The sequence below is a fragment of the Sminthopsis crassicaudata genome, chromosome 5 (genome assembly GCF_048593235.1).
Source record: "Sminthopsis crassicaudata isolate SCR6 chromosome 5, ASM4859323v1, whole genome shotgun sequence".
Lineage (NCBI taxonomy): Eukaryota > Metazoa > Chordata > Mammalia > Dasyuromorphia > Dasyuridae > Sminthopsis > Sminthopsis crassicaudata.
In genome coordinates, this window is record NC_133621.1 from 290,502,543 (window position 1) to 290,523,664 (window position 21,122).

The window sequence follows — 21,122 nt, forward strand, 5'->3', positions numbered from 1 at the left end:
ATCCTAGAAGGTTCTAAGAGGAAGAGATGAGGAGGGAATGTCTTCACATAGACGCTCTACACCAATAAAATCATAATAGTGCTTCATCCCAACCCATCCAGCCAAACAAAATGTGCCAGGAACTCTCCTAGGTGCTAGGGGCACAAAACAAACAAAATTCTTTTTACATTCTTATAAGATTCCCAAGTTATATTTTAGAGCCCTTCTCAGAAAAATAAAATTTAGGACTCATTAACTACTCTAAATGATCCTCATTTCCTTGCCAACCACAACCCAATGGACCACCCAACCCCAAGATTCCCCTGGGAATAGAACCTTCAGGATTCAAGATTTATAACCCCTCCCAGATCCCAAACTACATTGTTAGCACTGCTAGCAGCCTCCATTTCATGATGTGGAACCCTTCCCCTCTTGCTCTGACTGTGATTTAGGAGGCCTCTTCACAAGCGATGCTCGCAAGTGCCTCCAACCTTACAGTCCTGGTGCCTTCCCAACAAGCCATCAAAAATATGGACCAGGATGAGAAGACCTTTTGGTTGTCAAAAAGCAACATTCCAACCCTAATCAAGTAAGTACAGCTCATGTTTAGTTCCAGACTAAAAGTTATCCATCGATTGTTGGCTATGAACAGATCTTGAAGGCTGAATACATGAAAGCCCCATGGCATTTTTTTCTGAAGGGGTTCTACAAGACATCTTTTGAACCTGAGGCCTCATTAATTTGGACAGGCCTTCCAATAATTATTGAAGGCAATAATTGGAAGAACTATTTTTGGATCAGGCAGGTCTAGATTTAAATTCCTACCTTTGAAGCTAGTGTGACTTTGTGTGAGTCATTTAACTTCATGGCCTCAGTTTCCTTATCTGTAAATGAATTCTAGATGGCTTTTAAGGTCCTTATCAAGTTTAAATCTATGGTCTTACAACTGTAAGAGATCATAGCCCATTCATATTTTCTCATCCTTTACAATCCAGAGTCAGAGCACATAAGTTAAGTCTCACCTCTGATATTCACTCCTTGTATAACTTTGGACAAGTCACTTAATCTCCTCAGTTTTCTTATCTTAAAATGGAAGGGGTCTTTGAATTCTCTTCAAGCTCTAAATTTATGATCCTACAACTTCCTCAGAACCTCAGTTTATTCACCTATGAAATATGAGTACTGAAGTAGATGACCTCATCTCCAAATCTATGATCATGTGACTTTCTGTGGCTTCCGATACTCCTTCTATCTTTAGATCCATAATTCCATGGCCTGTGTCCATGTCCTCCTAAACATCCTCTCCAGAAGACCCATCCAACGGGTAGATGGACCTTCCTCTATCATATCTCCCTTCTGTTTGACATAATATCCCATGATATGCTAATGGAACACAAAGGATATCCATCAATTCTCATGACCAGCCCATATTCTCTTCTGATCTCATATCCCTTTTAATATTTTTTCCAATTACACTGTAAAGATAGTTTTCAATGTTCATTTTAGTAAGATTTGTAGTTCCAAATTTTTTCTCTCTCCCCATCCCCAAGAGAGCAAGTGATTCGATATAGGCTATACATGTACAATTATGTTAAGCATATTTCCATATTGGTCTTGTTGTGAAACAAGAATCAGAATAAAAGAGGAAAAATCATAAGAAAGAAAAAAACATTTAAAAAACAAAAATAGTCTGCTTTGATCTTCATTCAGACTCCATAGTTCTTTCTCTTGATGTGAATGGCATTTTCCAACATGTCTTTTGGAACCCACATCTCTCAAAAGCATCCATTGTACCCTTTCTCCTGTACAAAGTATTGATTTTTTAAAATGCTAATGGTGTCTTTAGACCTCACCCTTGTAACCTTTGGTTTTAGGTATCATTCCCTAGTGGGCACCTACAGAACCTCAGACCTCCAGGTCCTGTCTTCTTCAGACATGCTTGCAACATCTTTGCAAGGAAATTTTCTTCATTTAGCTAAAATGAATGGGGTAAGAACGTTTCAAAAACAGCTTTCATTTCCCTTTATCTCCCTGCATGCATTATGTATGTGCCTATTGTCTCCTCCATTAAAATTTGAATCTTTTGAGGAGAAGAATTGTATCCACTTTTTCTTTGTTTTCCCAGAGCTTAGCATGGTACGTGGGTGTCTGGCACAAATTGCTTAATAAATGTTTTTTGAGCAATTGCCTATTACAAATCAAAAGATCATAGATATGACCTGAAATAGACCTTTAGAGACATTTAGTCTTTTATCTAACAGATAAGGAAACTGAGGCCTGGAGAATTAGATGACTCTGCTATCCTCAGCACACTACATCTACAGAATGGAGTTTTTTATTTTCTCCATTAATAAGTTTTTTTGTATTTGTGTAGTGAGATAGGGAATTCCCTTATGTGTGGTACGGAAATGGTGAGGGAACACCATTTAATAAAAAAAGCTGGAGAGAGCTCTAAAGAAAAGCAAAGTTTATTGTACATTCTCGTGAGAAGGGCGTCCCACTCTTCGAGTAGACTATTGAAGAGAGGAAGCGCCTCCTGTGGGCAGGACAGCACCTTTAATCCCTAAAGCAAAATGCCCCCTCCCACCACTGACCCTCATCCTCATTGGCTGAGAGTCTTACATTCTAAACGCGAGATCTACCCATGAATTTGAACTTGACCAATAAGTACATAGTTGCCCATATTTGGATGAAATAGGGAGATGTCATAGGAGGGGAAGGCAATGCCCTTTGCTCGAACTTCAGAGTCCTTCAGGCCTACTCGAACTCTGAAGTAGATGAAGCCTTACTCGATTTTCACAACTGTCTTGAAAGATCTCACCTCATCTCATTCACTTACCAGAAAACTTCTTTTACCAGTCAAGTGGAACATTCCTCTGGATCTGAACTCATAGACAGTTACCTGAAGTGGTCAAGAAATAAAGTGACTTATCCAAAGTCACTTAACTATTATGTATCAGAGGCAGGATTTGACCTTGACATTTTCCAGACCTCAAATCTGAAGGTCAAATGTGGGTAACTCAATTATGGGTAACATATTTTTAGAGAGAGTTTCCACGTTGGAAAAATAAAAAATGCTTCAGGTCTTAGGTCCATAGATGAAACCTAAATGGACTTAAATGAAGGTCATACAGTCCAATATATCATTGTACAGATGAGGAAACTGAGGGCCTGAGAGGTTAAGTGATTTAGGTCACATAGTATTAAGTGACAGCAGGGATTCCAAATTCAAACTTCTATTATTCTCATTGAAAACTTCTTGGAGGGAGCAGCTAAGTGGAGCAATGGTTAGAGCACCAGCTCTGAAGTCAGGAAGATCTGACTTTGAATCCACCCTCAGACACTTAACCATTCCTAGCTGTGTGACCCTGGACAAATCACTTAACCCCAATTGCCTCAGGAAAAAAAAGAAATAGAAAACTTCTGGGACAAGGTGATGATAACTGAACAGCAAAAGAGAGAAGTCACAGTTAAAGAAGATGTTCTATTGCTGACAAGACCATTTTTTAACCTGGCATAGGCGCTGTATTCTTTGAACCAATAATTCTTTCTCTCTTCTTTTTTTTTTCCTGAGGCTGGGGTTAAGTGACTTGCCCAGGGTCACACAGCTAGGAAGTATTAAGTGTCTGAGACCAGATTTGAACTCGGGTCCTCCTGAATTCAAGGCTGATGCTTAATTCTTTCTCTCTTGATCTGAGTTTCTTACTTCTGTTAAATGGCCAGGGCAAGGATGGGGGGGAAGATTTGATGACTTCCAAGTTCCTGGACAACCCTAATTCTGAAATCCTGTGGTGCTTCCATCACTCTCTGCCTCTCTTTCAGAAAGACATGGGCAGGATTGTGGGATAAATGGAACTTCATGCTAAAACTGGGAACCCCGGTACTGGCTATAATTCCCCCCATTCCCCAGCAGCAGTCATATCACTGAAAACTTAAAGAATTTGCCCCCCCCCCCCCCAGCTCTCTGTACTGGTCTTATTTTTACAGAATATCACCATCGAAGGAGCTAACATCGTGGACAGCGACAAGGCAGCCACAAACGGCATCATCCATGTCATCGACAAGGTATTGAGTTACAACTCTTTAATGAAGATAGATTTGGTCCTTTATCTCTTCCTCACGTTTGTCCTGAGCAGAATCTCCCAGGGGAATCATGAATTCTTAGAAGTCTAGAGCTTTGAAACTATCGAATCCAACCCTCCTCATTTTAGAAAGACGAGAGGCAACTGACTTACCCAGCCATTTAGGCAAGGTCACGCAAATAATAAGTAACAGCCTCAGTATTTGAGTTTGATTTAAACTGAAAGCAGGACCTACAGGGCATTACGCCTGGGAGATAGAATGTAGAGGGGGGAAAACAATGGGGGGGGGACCTAATTAGCTGTCTTCATATTAACTATAATTAAACACCTGATACTGTGCTCACTGATCTCTTTTATCTTGAGATTACCGAAAAAGTCATCTATTGTCAACTTAAGAAATAGAAACTATTATTCAGAATTCTTGAGGCATTCTATTTATTGCACAGATGAGATCGTGAGCCATTGTAACAGACTGGCACTGAGCTTCCTAACATTTTTAAGCAGGTGACTCATCATTGCCAGAATCCATGCTGAGTCCAGGCCTGAATATATTGCAAAACCATATTACTTATATTAGAATTTTCCCTTTCTGATTCAGCCTTTAAAAAAAAACCAGATGCTGCAAAAAAGGAACTCCTCTGATCCTATAACCACTGATTTTCACAGCCTCCATGCTATCATCTTTTTTATCCCACAATCACAAAATATCAAAGTTGAAAGGAACCTCAGAGGCTTCCAGTATCTCTATGAACTTATATAAGTCATTTCATTTCCCTGGGCCTCATTTTCCTCATCTGTAAAAGGAAAGGGGTAGAGAACTAGGGTACCTAGTTCTTTCCAGTTTCTCTTGAAGAAGAGATCAATAATTCCACAAGTATTTGTTAAGCACCAATTAGGTACTACACATCAAACTGGCTCCTAATGGTACAAAGATAGTAAATGAATCAATCCTTACTCACAAGGAATTTACAACAGGTACTCTTCCAAGCAGAATTAATATAAAGAAAGCAAATACAAATAAATAACAAGTAAGCCATTCCATGATGATTTGAGAGAGAGTTATGAATAGTCAAGATAAACCAAAAAGGTTTTATTTAGAGCAGAACTTTTTAGTCTTGGTAGATTTTGGGGTGTATCTCTGAACTTGGATGGGAAAAAAAGAAAATTACATCTTTGTTTTCAAACTCAAGCCTTACTTTTCACATCTGTAAAAAACATCTGGATAAATGGAATTTCATGCTAATGAAACTTAGCTCAAAAAGAAATTAGCTTTTCCTTCAATTGTTTAAAAGCATGATGCTAAGGAGTCTATGAGCTTCACCAGATTGCCAGAAGGACACAACCATTGATTGGACTAGAAGAATAAGGAGCCATTTAATAACAAAGTCCATGGTGAATTGGTTTTTTGTTTCCATAGCACAAAAAGCTCTCAAACGACAGAAACAAAATGTCAATTCAATGGTCTACTTTCCTAGATTGTAGATTGATCAACATTAGAATGTGTTTTGTGGAAGAAATTGTACAATTTCCTCTAAGCTAGGATACTTTTTGCCTGAGTCAGAAGGTTGCACTAAATTATAACACAAGATGTGTTCTAGGTTTACCTAACAGCATGAGTGGTATGGTCCAGATCATGTGACTAAGAATAGTCTTACAAACATTCTCAGCTCCCTAATCATTTAACAATTTAGAGAGCTAACAGAATCCAACTCACTACTACTACTTTGGCTATTGAAATGGTATTGGAATTAGTATGCCCTATCAGCAGGCTAAGTTGCATATTATTTAGATTAAAAACATTTTTGGATCCTCCTTCTAGGTCCTTTTACCCCAAAGAAGTATGAGTGCCTCATTACCCAACCTTCTCAACCGACTGGATCAGATGCCTGACTATTCCATCTTCCGGGGCTACATCATTGCAAGTATCCATGTTGTCTTGGGAACTGAATCATTTTATTTCTAGGAGAAATAAAATTACTTATGTTCTTTTTTTCCCTCCCTAACCCTAGCAATATAATCTAGCTGCCGCAATTGAAGCTGCTGATACCTACACAGTATTTGCCCCAAATAATGAAGCCATTGAGAATTACATCAGAGAAAAAAGGATTGCCACGCTAGTACGTATTAGAAACATGTTCCATGGTTGTGAACTCTATCACTTAGAAGGTTTACTTGTATCCAGGAATCGAGACTTAGTTTCTGACTTTCCCTTGCTACTCTATCTAGTCCAACCTTGTCATTTTAAGAGGAGGAAACTGAGGACTCAAAAAATTAAGCCACTGGCCTGAATTTACACAAGTGATAAGTAACCAAACTAGGACCTCTAACTTCAAATGTGGCCCTTTCCCCATTGTCCCTATGAGCTAATTTTTAGGTTTAGGTATGAATTACTTTTTCCTTTTGCTCAAAGCTCACCAAAATCCCACCTCTGACAGTAGCCATGTGATTTTAGGCAAGTAATCTAACTTTGCTGGGTCTCAGTTTTCTCATCTGTAAAATGAAAAGCATAAAGTCTCTGAAGTCCCTCTCAGTTCCTCACCAGTGAGTCTATTACTAGCTCTAATTGTCTTGTCTTCCATGCCTTCCATCCTTTCTACTTGTCTGAATTCTGCCCATTCTTTAAGACTCACCTCAATTCCCACTTTATGACATCTCCCCTATAAATCTGGCCCATAGGGATCTCTCTCCCTCTGAAATTTTGGGGGATTGTTATCTACATCAGTTCTATTCATCTGTCTATTATGAGCATCATTTTGTTGTGTTTATGTCTCCTCTTTGCTACATAGCATCCTTGCACTGTTGCTATGCAATCATCTTAAAACCGTTCATTATAATTTAGCCCTTCAGTTTTGCTGTATGATTAGGATACATTTTTTTTTCCTTCTCCATCTCTTTGTACTAGACGATATTAGCCAGATCTCCAAAAACAAGCCGATTTGCACTATGGTCCATTATTTCAATTCAGATTTATCTTATCAGATTGGACATTTTTAGAGGGTAGGAGCCAGGGTTTCCTATGTCTTTGGGTCCACCCAAAGGCTTGTCTAGAAGAAAGCCTTACATTTAATCATCAATCAACATGCATTTATAAATCATTCATAATTGGTTATATGAGTACAAAGAATTTTAATAATCTCTATTAGTAGGAAACTTCATTTTGATAAGAGGAACAATAAAACATAAAAATATATGCATCATAGAACAAATAATGCAATGCTTTTAAGGACAAAGTGGACCTTACCTGCTGAGGGGCTGATGAATCAAAATTGTATATTGTCAGGAAGAGAGCGTACTTCGGTATCATATTATTCTAGAAGAGAAACTCCTGAAGAATGATCTACACAATGGCATGCATCGGGAGACCATGCTGGGATTTTCATACCTCATTGGATTCTTCCTCCAAAATGGTCAGGTGAGTAGCATCCTTTTATCTTAAGGCTTCCATTATCAATCATTAATCCGACTTACTGACTTATAGATCCTTATAGGCAATGCCTATCTTTCCAGGCTGAGATTATCACATTATGGGAAGGATATCAAAAAGTAAGAACTTGCTAAAACAAAGGGGGCTAGAGTGAAGGCTCTTCAATGACCATGTAAAGTAACTAGGAAAGTTTGTTTAAAAAGGAAACTTAGTAAAGCTACGATAGCTATCTTCAAGGATTGAAAGAACTATCATAAGATAAAGTAATTAAGTCCTTTTGCTTTGACACGAGGTAGTGCAAATGGAAATTAGGGTAGAAGTTACAGAGATAAAGATGTAGGTTTGATGTAAGAAAAAATTTCTTAATAATTAGAACTATCCCAAAGTGAAATGACTATGTACAGTTGACCGGATATGAGATGGGAATAGCAGCAGCAAGATTTGGCAAGTGATTAGATATATACAGTGAATCAAGGATGACACTCAGATCATCAGCCTTGGAGACTAGAAAGATGGTGGTGTCCTTGACAATAAAAGTTCAATACCCCGGTGGGCTTATGAGAAAGAATAATGTAACAAGACTTGGTGGGCAAATCATTATCTATTTATATTTGCTTAGTCTGTGTAACTCCCTCTGGGCCACTCAAATGAAAAGAGATTGGCTCTTACTAAGCTGTCAATTACCCTGGAACAAAAATCCATCTTCCAACAGCCATCTGTATCAGCAAAGAAATTATCTTGGGAATTGGGGTGGGTAGAATTGTTCCAGTGGCATCTGAGCAGCTGCTCTTAGTACCCAGGTGGGGATTATTTATAATTACTCTGAGCTGTTGTCCAGCTCAAAAGAGGCAAGGATGGGAGCTTATATACTAGAGACAGAAGACAAAATAGGGAAGTCTTAAGAGACAGGGTAGGTATGATTATGAAGGAAACAAGTCCCACAGTTAGTTATTGCAATGAGAGAAAAGTGCAGCCATCTTCCCATTCCCCAATTGGTTGGTCACAAATTTGAGGGTCCCCACAGTCTACTGGCAGCCATTCCAACTTCCATTTTAGAGATCCCTGCTTCCATATATCAGCCTCCAGGCAAATAATAAAATATCCTTTGATCTTCTTTCTCACAGCTCTACGTAAATGAGGCCCCAGTCAACTACACCAATGTAGCCACTGACAAAGGTGTAATCCATGGTTTGGGAAAAGTCCTGGAAATCCAAAAGAACAGATGTGATAGCAACTATACTACCATTTTACGAGTAAGTAGTCCCCAATTTACAGATGATGCTGTTAGTCCCCAAAAAATGAAAAATAAAGGATTAGGAATAAGTATGTGAGGTACAAGGGAACATTGCTATTTATCTTTTGCAAGCAGTTGGTGCTACCATGAATGAAGAACTGTATATGGAATCAGCACTTTCAGTCATGTCTGACTTTTCATGATCTCATTTGAAGACTTTCTGGCAAAGATACCAGAGTAGTTTACCATTTCCTTCTCCAGTTCACTTTATAGATGAGGAAACTGAGGCAAATAGGGTTAAGAGTTGCCCAAGGTCTAGGCTAGGCTGGAATTCTGTGGGGATGAGGAGTAGAATGAGGAAGTGTTAATCAAAAGTAGGTGAAGTGAGTGGTTTAGTGCTGGAAACATACCCACTGGGAAGGGAGAATGTGACCCATCTTCCCACTCTGACTGGTTGATTACAATATCCTTTTGGATCATTTTATAACTCTCAAATGACATCTCCCTAAACTGCTCTTCACACTGGACAAAATGACAGCTTGGAGTTTCTTTGAGTCAGTTTGAACCTGTCTGTGAGCTTAAGACACTTTCTACAAGGTTAAAGAATATAGGTTATAGGATATAGGATGGTAGAATAAGATCTGAGAAAATCATAGATAAAGTGGGCCTCCAAGGCCCTCTTTCTAATTCAATATCCTCATTTTTCTCAAGAAGCAATAATTCTGAAATGTTTCCTTTCTGTTTCTTACAAAGGGAAAGTGTGAATATTGTTTTCTAAAGAACTGCCCTCCTGGAACTAAACCTGTGGTAAGTATTTTCTAGATTGATGGAGTGTTTTGTGTGGGATTGGTAATAATACATTCAAACACAAGGAAGAACCAGGTCAGGAGAGTAAAACGAGAGAACAAGGCACAAACCGGCAATGAGAGAATTTTCACCTGCTACCTCTCAGAAATATAGCCAGAAACAATATAATCAACCTCTAGAAACATTAAAATCAGTCACTTTTATTCAATATCTGGATTTACATGCTTCCTCTAAAACCCACCTTCCCAAACTGATGATGTGTCCTGTTTTCTTTAAATATATTTTATCTATTTCATTAAATATTTCCCAATTACATAAGGAAATTGTTAACATTTTATTTTTTTTAAATTTTGAGTTCCAAATCCTCTACCTCTCTACCATTACACTGGTACCACTTGAGAAAGCAAGCAAAGTGATTTCAATTATAAATGTGAAGTCATGGGGAAAGTATTTCCATATTAACTATATTTCAAAATGAAACACAAAAAAGCAAAAAAAAAAAAAAAATAAAGTTTCTCCAAAAAGTATGCTTCAACTGATTTCAGAGTTCATCTGCTCTCTCTGTGTTAGCATTTTTCATTATTGATCTTTTGGAATTGTCTTGGATCATTGTCTTGATCAAAGTAGCAAGTCTTTAACAGTTGAGTATCCTTAAAATATTGCTGTTCCTATCTATCTCTTTTTTGGTCATAAATTCTTCCTTTATGTATAGATCTGGCAGGTAAAATATTATATATTCCTCTAATTTACTAATGATATCATTCTTTCTTTTTCCCCCCCTGAGGCGGGGGTTAAGTGACTTGCCCAGGGTCACACAGCTAGGAAGTGTTAAGTGTCTGAGACCAGATTTGAACTCGGGTCCTCCTGAATTCAAGGCTGGTGCTCTATCCACTGCGCCACCTAGCTGCCCCATGATATTATCCTTTATGTTTAAATCATTTATCCATTTTTTACCTTATCTTGTGAGGTGTTTGGCCTATACCTAATTTCTCCCTAATTACATTTCAGTTTTCCTGAAAACTTTTGTCAAATAATGATTCTTACCCCCAAAACTTGGATCTTTTGGTTTATCAAAAGCCCGATTACTATGGTCATTTACTGCTGGATACTGTGTACTTAATCTATTCCACTGATCTACCACTCTATTTCTTAGCCAGAGCTAAATTGTTCTGATGATTATTGCTGTGATACAGTTTTAAATCTGCTTTCTTTTGTATTTTTTTTTCATTTACTCCCTTGATATTCTTGATCTTTTATTCTTCCCGATCAATTTCATTATTATTTTTTGAATTCCAAAAAAAACAATTCTTTAATAGTTTGACTATTATGGCACAGTATAAATAGAATATCTTAGGTATCTCAGGTAGAAGTATCATTTTATTATATTGATTCAGCCTACCCATGAGCAATTAATATTTCTCCATTTGTTTAGAATTATCTTTATTTCTATGAATAATGTTTTGTAATTGTGTTGATATAGTAGCTGAGTTTATCATGGCATATACTATAGACTCTCAAATATTTTTCATTGTCTTCAGTTATTTTTAAGGGAAATTCCCCTTCTATCTCTTCCAGCTGGGTTTTGTTGGCAGTGTGTATGTAGAAATGCTGCTTAGTTATGTGGACTTATTTTATATCATGTAATTTTATTAAAGTACTGATTATTTCAAACTAGTTTTTAAGCTGATTCTCTAGAGTTAACTAAGAATACCAGTATATCATCTGCAAAGCGTGACACTTTTACTTTCTCATTGCCTGTGTATATTTCTCCAATTTCTTTTTCTTGTCTTATTGCTATTGCTAGCATTTCTAAAACAACATTGAATAATGGTAGTCATAATGGTGTAATGATTAAATTAAAGCAAACAGAGTTACAAAGTTCCAAGTGAAATTACCAATAAAGTGAATCTCTCATCTCCTCAACTAAAAGATCATGAGGTAAATAAAGTGTACTAGTTTTCATATTGTTTTGGAAAGTACAAGAGAACAAGGAATAGGAAGTATTACAGATGGAAAACAATATGAATGGTTACAAATTCTGAACTGTTATAGATTATAGAAAACAATATGATTAGATAGAAGGCTGTTAGTAACAACCACTCCTGCTTCTATCCTTTACTATGGAAAGCCCATTTGTGGTAACTACTTTCATGGCTAGTTAATGATACCACAATAACAGATTAGACTTTCTTGAAGCCTGTATTGTAAAAACTTCCTGGAATCTTTCTGCATCTTGCAAGGGTAATTAGTGAGATAATAGATCTTACTTAATTGTACATAAGCAGTAAGATGTGTAATAATAATTTGAATTAAGGTGATTTGGGGGGAAACTTTGAGAGGAAAGCTGAACTTCTGAATTTAGAAACATGGCTTAGTTTACAGAGTAGAATAGATTACAGAATGGAATCAAATATAAAATATCAAAACAATATTTTCTCAATGGACATCCTTGCTTCACTCCTGATTTTAGTGGGAAGGCTTCAAGTTTATTGCCATTACAAATAATTCTTGCTCTTGTTTCCATATAGATACTACTCGTTATTTTAGGATAGGCCCCATTGATTATTATGCTTTTTAGTATTTCTAATAGGACTAAATGTTGTTTTTTTATTTTTTGTGTATCTATTAATATATTCATATGATTTTTTTGTTGTTTTGTCATTGATATTGTCAATTATACTTATAATTTTCCTGAATCAATCCTGTATTCTTGGTATATGTTCCATGGCATATGATCTTTGTGACATATTGCTAGAATCTCCTTGCTAGTATTTTATTTAAGATTTTTGCATTGATATTCATTAAGGAAATTCTTGTATAGTTTTCTTTCTTGTTTTGGTTCTCCCTGGGTTATATATCAGCACGTTATGTGTTTCATAAAAAGAATTTTGTTAGACCCTACCTCTTTTTTTTCCAAATAGTTTGTACTAATTGTACAAAATGGTTGAGTTTACTTGTAAATCTATCTGGTCCTGGGATTTTTTCTTAGGATACTCTTTGACGGCTTGTTTGATTTTTTTTTTTTTCTAAAATGGGGTTGTTTAAGTTAAGTTGAAGCTAAATGGAGTGGGTTAAGATTGTGGTGGCAGGGCACCTCAAGGAATGAGGGGAATGGATGGAAGGGATGTATATATCCATTCCAGGGTCAGCTAAATTAAATAATGGGTTACCTAAGTTTGCTCTCATTTGTTGCCTATCTCAGCTCAGGGCTGAGTTTCCAAACTGGGAGGATGAACTCTTCCTATTCTAGCCAACAGCAATAATTCTGACTCTACAGTTGGTTTTGAACATGAGGACAAGACCGTGCCCCAATACATATTTGTCACTAGCACTAAGCAGTAATGTTGATGAATGTCCCTATTTCACAGGAAGGAGAGACAAAGAAATGTATCTATGTGACTTTCTTCATGGGAAAGAGATCTTTGCATGTAGGATGCCAGACAAAATGTGTCAAAACAGTGATTGTGAGTATCACCACTTCCCCATAATAGTTTTCATCCATTCATTACATTCTACGTACCTACTTGCCATTATGTCTTCCTTTGATGTTACAAAGACCAAAAAAAAAAGTCTTTGCCCTCAAAGAACTTTTATTCTAATAGGAAAATACAAAATGTATATGGAATACTTTAGTTTTCAAGTTGATCCTTGAAGAAATAAGGTAGTAATTATTATTTTCACTTGACAGAAGTAGAAACGTAAGCTCAGACAGGATGAACTCAGAGATTGATTGACTCAAACACATGGCTAGCTGAGACAAGAAAAAGTTCATAGGTTTAGAGTACCAAGGGATCTTAGAGTCAATCAAATCCAACCCTATTGTTTAACAGATTCGGAAAACTGAGGCTTCCAATGGGTCAGTTTTTCCCAAACAGATGATGTTTCAGGGCCAGGATTTGAACCCAGTTTCTCTTGATCCAAATATGACATTTATGCCATTGAGCCACATTGCCTTATCTATTTTTTTTTTTTCAAAATTCAAGTCATTATTTCTTGGCCATAGGATCTGTGGAGAAATATCTCAAACCAGAATTTCCCAAGATCCTATCACTTTGGTCTATTTGACTGAAAGTCAACTAATCAGGAAGCAAAGCTAGAAGCTAAAAAGATTATTTAGCATCAGGTGATGGACAGTTTCCAGGTAAATAGAAATGCCAAGGAACAAATGGAGATATACACATATGTAGAGTTACTCAGCTTCAGAGTAACATTCCCCAAGGCAAAAGGAGTCCATCAGGTGAAAATACTTTTTTTAGATGTTGAGTCTTAGGAACAGATTATCAGGTGATTTGAGGGAGAATGTGTAAACCTTGGAGCTTTAGGAATTGCCAAAGATCAGATTTGTTCAATAGATAATGAATTTCTCTGAGGCTAATCTTATCAGAATATCCTGATGGGCTGAAAATCTCCAATAAAGTGGAAGTCTCCTTCAAAATAAAGTCAGCAAGCCAAGGTCTCATCCTGTTTTAAGTAAAATGCATAACATGCAAACACACACACACACACATACACATACACATATATAATGCATTTCATGCATTCATTCATATAGATAGAGAAAGAGATATAGATATATAGATATCCCCAAAAACTCACAGTCTACCTCCTTCACAAGGTAAATATAACCTATTCCTATTTCTCCACTCTCCACCTTAAGCTGGGCAATTTGTGGCCTATGGAATTGATATTAAAAACCTTTATTTTTTCTCCCCTTCTGAACCTCTTTCTTTTTTTAATTCCATTTTTTTCTTTTCCTTTTTCATTGTTTCCTTTCCTTCTATCTTCCTGACTCTCCCAATTTTTTACATTTTTTTTTTTAAGAAGCATAGACTTTTTAAAATGTCTGGCTCAGACTGAAAGTACACCAGCCACTCACAGGACCAATCCCAATGGGCACAGAAGCTTTGACTTCCTTCACTTTTCTGACTTGAGCCAATTTTCCCCATCTTATACTTTTGGGTAGCTATCCACTCTTGGCAGTTTCCCATATTCATTCTAGATTTAGTTTGGACTCCATATTATCTTTAGCCTTTCTAAATCTGAAGAGTTCAGGTGTTCCACCAGCCTTAGCTTCCCCAGCAGCACGAATTCCAGGCCCAAGCCAGCATATCAATCAGGTTCTTAGAGTTCGAGCTGTTTTAGAGGTCACTTAGTCTAACTCCCCTCACCTTGAAGTTAAGGAACTGAAGCCTAGGGAGTTTAGTAACTTATTCACTGTCACATGAGTACCATAGAATCACACATACACCCCTCACCCAAACTCTGAGATAAAGGACAAAACTATAATAGACTTTAAGAAAGGAAAGTCCCATCACTACAAATCCTAATTTTAGACTAAGAAAAAGGAGCCCAGAATGAGACTCATCCCAAACTTCTCCATTTCAGACCAGAGAATGTTGTGCAGGCTTCTTTGGGCCTCAATGCCAACTCTGTCCTGGCAAAGCTGGGAATGCCTGCTTTGGGAATGGCATCTGCCTAGATGGCGTGAATGGCACTGGTGTGTGTGAATGTGAGGGAGGATTCAGTGGAACGGCCTGCGAGACTTGTGTGGAGGGCAAATATGGTTCCAACTGTGACCAAGGTGAGGAGGGCATGGGGACTTTCTCTTCCTTCTACAAAGTATTAGGTAACCTCAAAAATGATCTGTCCTTGAATCGCCTTTGATCGCCTAACAAGCCATCAGCCAAGATTGTCAGCATCTTCTCCCTGAATGTCTCTATCTCAAAACAACAGGAAGACAAAGTATTCTTGGGCTGTCTTAATTTTCATCCAGATGATGATAAAAATCCACATCACAGCTTCTTTTGTATATGGCCAGTGTTTTCTCGGGCTTTTTTCCTTAAAATAAATGCCAATAAACTTGCCAGGCACCCTCACATACATACTAACTTTTAAATATCAATTCTCACCCTGATCATATCCCTACAAGAATCACTCACATTTTTATAATGAAAGACAGTGTGCCATAATTGATAAAGGAATGGCCAGAAAACCAAGAATGTGTATAGTTGCCTATCCATGCAACTGCCTGTACAACCAAATCATTTAATTTCTAAGACCTCCAAATTCTGTTAAATAGAATGTGCTTAACTACATTGGTGGAAGGAATTTCCTCATCTGGAAGTTGGCTATAGCTATTAAATCACGGATCAAATCCACATCCCTGTTTATATGATAAGTGATATTTCCATCATCCTTTAAAGTTTGCAAATCTTTTTATGTATATTTTGCCAATTGTTCAGTCTTTTCCATTGTGTCCCTTTTCTGCGGCCATCTGGAGTTTTCTTGGCAAAGATACTAGAGTGATTTGCCATTTCCTTGTCCAGTTCTTTTTACAGATGGGGAAACTAAATCAAGTGATTTATCCAGCATCACAAAGCTAGTAAATATTACTAGATTTGAACTCAGGACTTTGTAGAGTGTTCCACTGGAGTTGATTCTGCCATGTTTTCAGAGTCTATATTTTCTCTCTGCATCTAAATATTAGCTGCAGACTTGATGTTCTCTGATTACCTATGATTCTCATACATGGACAAATAATTCAGCAAAATCACATCGAGAGTATGGCTATAACATATGACAATAATGTACAATGCGCACATGGCTGGCCAGAACTCACAGGATGGCATTTCACTTACTTCTTTCCTTTATTCATTTAGTATGCAGTTGTGTCCATGGACAATGCAGCCAGGGACCCAATGGTGATGGGTCCTGTGAATGTGACCTTGGCTGGAGGGGTGTGAAATGTGACACTAGTAAGTCAATTTTAAGTCTTTGAACAAAAAACAATAACAATCATTATCACCAAGGATTATTTAAAATATGTAAATTATATAATTTAATATATGTAGTAATTTTATCATATAATGAATATAATAGAACCATTATTATTATATAATACAATGGTTATCATAAGAAGTATATATCACATAGTGGGTATTATAATTATATAATATAATTTTCATTAAATTATCTAACACAATAACTATAATAATTTCGTGTAATGGTTAAATAATTATATAATTTCAGTAAAATTATATAACACAACAGTTATAAAAATTATGTATAACAAAATGACTGCCAGAACTATATGATACAATGGTTATTATCATTTTATGTAATGGTTAATATAATTCTTTGACATAATAGTTATAAAAATAATATATAACATGATTGCTATAAATATATAATACAATGATTGTAATAATGTAATTGTCATTTAAATCATATAATACAATAGCTATTATAATAATTATATATGATTGTTGTTATATAGAGAACAACAGTATTGATGATTCTATATAATGAATAACAGAATTACATTATATAATTATACTTAAGTTATATGGCACAGTTGTTATCCTCATGTATAATAATATGATCATTATAAATATACAATATAATAATAATATAATGGCTCATTATTACTAATAATAACAATGGATCTGTGATCTCATTAATATAAAGAACTCAGTATAAAGGAAACTCCTGCTAGGGGATATTTGCAGCTTCTCTTACCTTAAGATCTTGAAGAGTAAATTGATTTGTCTGGGGAAGGCAATAAGAGATAACGTTAAGCCACCATGCCTCCTTGGTCCAGCTCTCTGTCTATTACACCAGGCTTCCTATCATAATAATAACCTGCTTTATAATCTCTAAGGGATTAGAGGCATTCTTATCCCCATTTTACACATAGGGAAATTGAGATTCAGAGATATTAAATATCTTATCCAGAGTTACATAGCATCTAAGGTAGGATTTGAAACCGTCTTCCTGATTTCAGACCCAGTATTCTAACCACCTTGTGCTTACCTCACCGGATCCTCACTATTTCAGTCCCAGCTGATTCTTCTTTTCTGGCTAGTAAAGACCCTATATTCCTGGGTACTCTGCTTGCTGTAAAAAAAATTGATGCTTATTAATAAAAAGAAAAATCCTATCTTCCACTCCAGTAGTCTTTCAGTGTTCCATCATGGAATTGAGATGATCCTAGGTTCTTGAAGGCCAAACCAGCAAAATATAAGATTTGGCCAATCCCTTGATGCTAAAAAGAATTGGAGCAGAGCCCTTCTAAGGCTGCTATGCAGACTCATGAATGGAAAACTGACCATCAGGTGATGAGTCTTTTTCAGTCGCTACAACTTGTGAAATTGAATTGCAATCCACTTTGGCAGAGAGTCTGCCCACATTGAGGAAATCCTAGATCCTTAAATGAATCAAGTAATACTCATATGCTTTTGAAAGTTTACAAATAATGTAGTCTAATACCTGGCAGTTAGGTGGCACTGCAGTGGATAGAGTGCTGGGCCTGGAGTCAGGTTCAAATCCAGCCTCAGACATTTCTTAGCAAGTCACTTAACCTTGTTTGCCTCAGTTTCCTCATATGTAAAATGAGTTGGAGAAGGAAATGGCAAACCACTCCATCATCTTTATTAAAAAAAAAAAAAAAACTCCCAATGGAGTTGGACACAACTGAAAAACAACTAAACAAAAGCTTATGAATAACATAATAAATATTATTATGGTATTCATAAATGTTACTTTATCATTGATAAAGGGAAGCCCAGAAATATTCAATGACTTGCCCAATATCAACAAGATAATGGTGGACCTAGAAACAGACCCTAGGGCAGACTCTCCTTGCTTTTTTCTGAATTTCTTCTAGGTTCCCCTTTTTCTCCCTATTTTTAATTTTTTTTTTACATCAAAAACGATGTCTAGAAACATTCAGTGCTATTTTTTCTTTTTCCTCACTTTATAATATTTTTAATTATTTGTAAAGATATTTTTCAACATTCATTTTCATAAGATTTTGAATTCCAAAGTTTTACTCCCACTTCTCCTCTCTTCCCTCCCATCTCCCTAAGATCGCAAGCAATCTTATGTAGGTTATACATATTCCTAAAGAATTGTTTCATTGTTTTTACCAAAGTTTCTACTGAGCAATGGATACTTTATTTCCGTTATCCTTCACTTATTAATGATGAAATGAAGAATCAAGGCACTAATAAAAACAACAACAACAAAAACCTCCTAAAGAAATGAACATCTAATTTTCATTTGAATTCTGTTGGTTGGAGTGGGTTGGTGGTCATGGCACCGCGAACGATTAAGAGCCCACTGTCTATCCTACAAGAGTGAATTAAGACCATGAGCTGCCATATGCATTATCTCATTTGGGCCTTACCCTATGAGATGAGTACAACAATTGAGATGGATAAACCCCATTTGATAAATAAAGGGGGCCATCGAGCAAGCCAGTGGTTTTCCAAAGATCTCACAGCCAATCAAAGAGAGATTTCTTATCCCTGTGCTCTTTTTAACCACAAAATAAGTTCTCTTGAACACTAGGAACACAACCTCTATTTGCAAATAAGGAAACTAGAAGCAGCAAAAATGATAACTGATATTTATATTTATATACGATATATTAAAATATATTATAAGATTTATTAAAAACTTATATTATTTCATTTAATGCTCATAACCTGATGAGAAAAGCACTACAGATTGTATCATCTCCATTTTAAAGATGAAGAAATTGAGACTCAAATGAAGTGATTTACTCATAGCCACATATAATAAATTTCAGAGGCATGATTAGAATTCTTATCTTCCTCACTCCAAGTTGGGTGATTCATCCACTTAGTCATCTTCTCTCTTACAACATGATGTTTAGTTCCAAAGAAAGATATATATAGTGTTAAGAGTCAAGAAAAGAAGGAGACTGAAGATCATAGCTTTCTAGATTTTGTTGAGTTGCCCATTCATTGTGAGACAGCGTAGAGATTGGAAGAATCACTGAATTTGATATCAAACAACCTGAGTTCAAATCGCATTTCCAACTTAGTAGATATCATTTAGCCTTTCTAGATCTCTCAATTTTCTTACTTTTAGGAGATGTACTAAATGGCCCTTGAAATCCCTGTCGGCTGAGATCCTATGAAGTTCAAAGAAGGGAAAGGATTTTTGAAGAGCTGGTTTCCTTCCCTAGAAACTGAAAAGATCAGACTAGTTATCCTCCAAAGTATCTTCAAATGCTAAATCTAGATTAACTCATTAAGAAAGTCTTGTGAGACTGTTTGGATAGGTATACATATATTGTATTTAACTTATACTTTAACATTTAACATGTATTGGTCAACCTGTCATCTGGGGGAAGGGATGGGGGGAAGGAAGGGAAAAGTTGGAGCAAAAGGTTTTGCATTGTCAATGCTGATAAATTACTCATGCATATATCTTGTAAATAAAAAGCTATAATTTAAAAAAGAAGAAGAAAGTCTTGTGAGAACCTGAAGTTAAAGCCTGAGATGGACCAGGGAGGTCAGTTGCAGATTACTAGAGTCTAGAGGCAAGAGAATCTTCCAAAGATGAGAGAAGAAAATCCAGGGAGCTCAAAGAGAATTTTGACTGGGCCCCAGAAAGATCTACATTGTTCACATAGACATACATTGATGAACCATCTCAATGTTCAAGAGAAACCCAGATCATAGGGTGAGACAGAGCCTCAGAAGCCAACTAACCCCAGTACTCTCATCTTACAGAAGAGGAAATAAATGCTTAGGAAAGTTAAATGATGTTGGATCAGACACAAAATTATAGATAGCAAGTTAGAAGGGACCCAAAAGGCCATAAAGTCTAAATTTTTCATTTTACAGATGAGGAAACTGAGGGCCATAGAAGCAAAGTTAGCTATGCACTCTATTGACTTGGGAAGACCCAGTCCTGAGCTATATAATAATCAATTAAATTTTACTGGACATGAAAAGGATTATAGTTTTCAGTAGTTTCCAGTTTTCCCAGAAGCTCCAGTGGGGGAATTAATTTCTTCCCTTTTTTTCAGAGATCGAGAAAGATGACTGTAATAACACTTGCCATACCAGTGCAAAGTAAGTATCTATCCTGATTTCTTTCTGAGTATGTCTCTCTGAGTGGGGAAGTTATCTCTTTCAAGGGGTCTCTAGCTCCTCTATTGTCCTGGGGAGTTTATATGGGGCTGGGGACATAAACGTGATTGGACTGGATTTAATGACACTTGCTGTAGACAGAATGAGACCCTTTCCCCTCAGTGCCATAATCCTAACTGCATTACAATTACTGAACACTAGCCTAGCCTAGGATGTGCTCCTAAAATTTGTTGTGATGCTAAAATCAGGACAGCCTAGAATTAGGCCATAAGCAGCTCCTCCTATTCCCTTTAGGAAGCAGCTGTCTGGATTTATGGGATTCAGATCTTGGAATGAACCTGAGAAATCCATTCGCCCAACTCCATCATTTTATAGATGAGGAAACTGATTCCCAGAATCATTCAGGAAGGAAATAGGATCCTAGATCAAGCACTGGATGGGGCCCCAAAGTCCCTCTAGTCTAACCTCATCATTGTTAAGATGAGTAATCAGAGATTCAGAGCAAGAAATACTTGCCCAAGTTTTCATAGCTAAGAAGAAACTGATTTGAGGTTCAGACCCAGGTTTTCTGCCTCTACTCCAATGGTACCTCTATTTGGGGCATTTACGGGCAATATGAGATATTGTCCTAGTTAAATCCAAATGACCCAGAAAACTTACCTAAAATAGAAAGCACCCCAGCACACCCT

General features: G+C 36.7%; 1 protein-coding gene across 1 annotated transcript in view; it reads left to right on the forward strand.

The window, feature by feature from the left end:
• STAB2 (stabilin 2) overlaps positions 1–21,122 on the forward strand; it is a 155,957-nt gene that overhangs the window by 73,202 nt on the left and 61,633 nt on the right. Inside the window, exons 29-40 of the mRNA XM_074271422.1 lie at positions 432–568; positions 1,854–1,968; positions 3,967–4,044; positions 5,881–5,979; positions 6,071–6,178; positions 7,342–7,473; positions 8,610–8,738; positions 9,473–9,526; positions 12,895–12,990; positions 14,912–15,107; positions 16,186–16,281; positions 20,370–20,415. Coding sequence (XP_074127523.1) covers positions 432–568; positions 1,854–1,968; positions 3,967–4,044; positions 5,881–5,979; positions 6,071–6,178; positions 7,342–7,473; positions 8,610–8,738; positions 9,473–9,526; positions 12,895–12,990; positions 14,912–15,107; positions 16,186–16,281; positions 20,370–20,415 — 1,286 coding nt within the window. The remainder of the gene's footprint in view (positions 1–431; positions 569–1,853; positions 1,969–3,966; positions 4,045–5,880; positions 5,980–6,070; positions 6,179–7,341; positions 7,474–8,609; positions 8,739–9,472; positions 9,527–12,894; positions 12,991–14,911; positions 15,108–16,185; positions 16,282–20,369; positions 20,416–21,122) is intronic.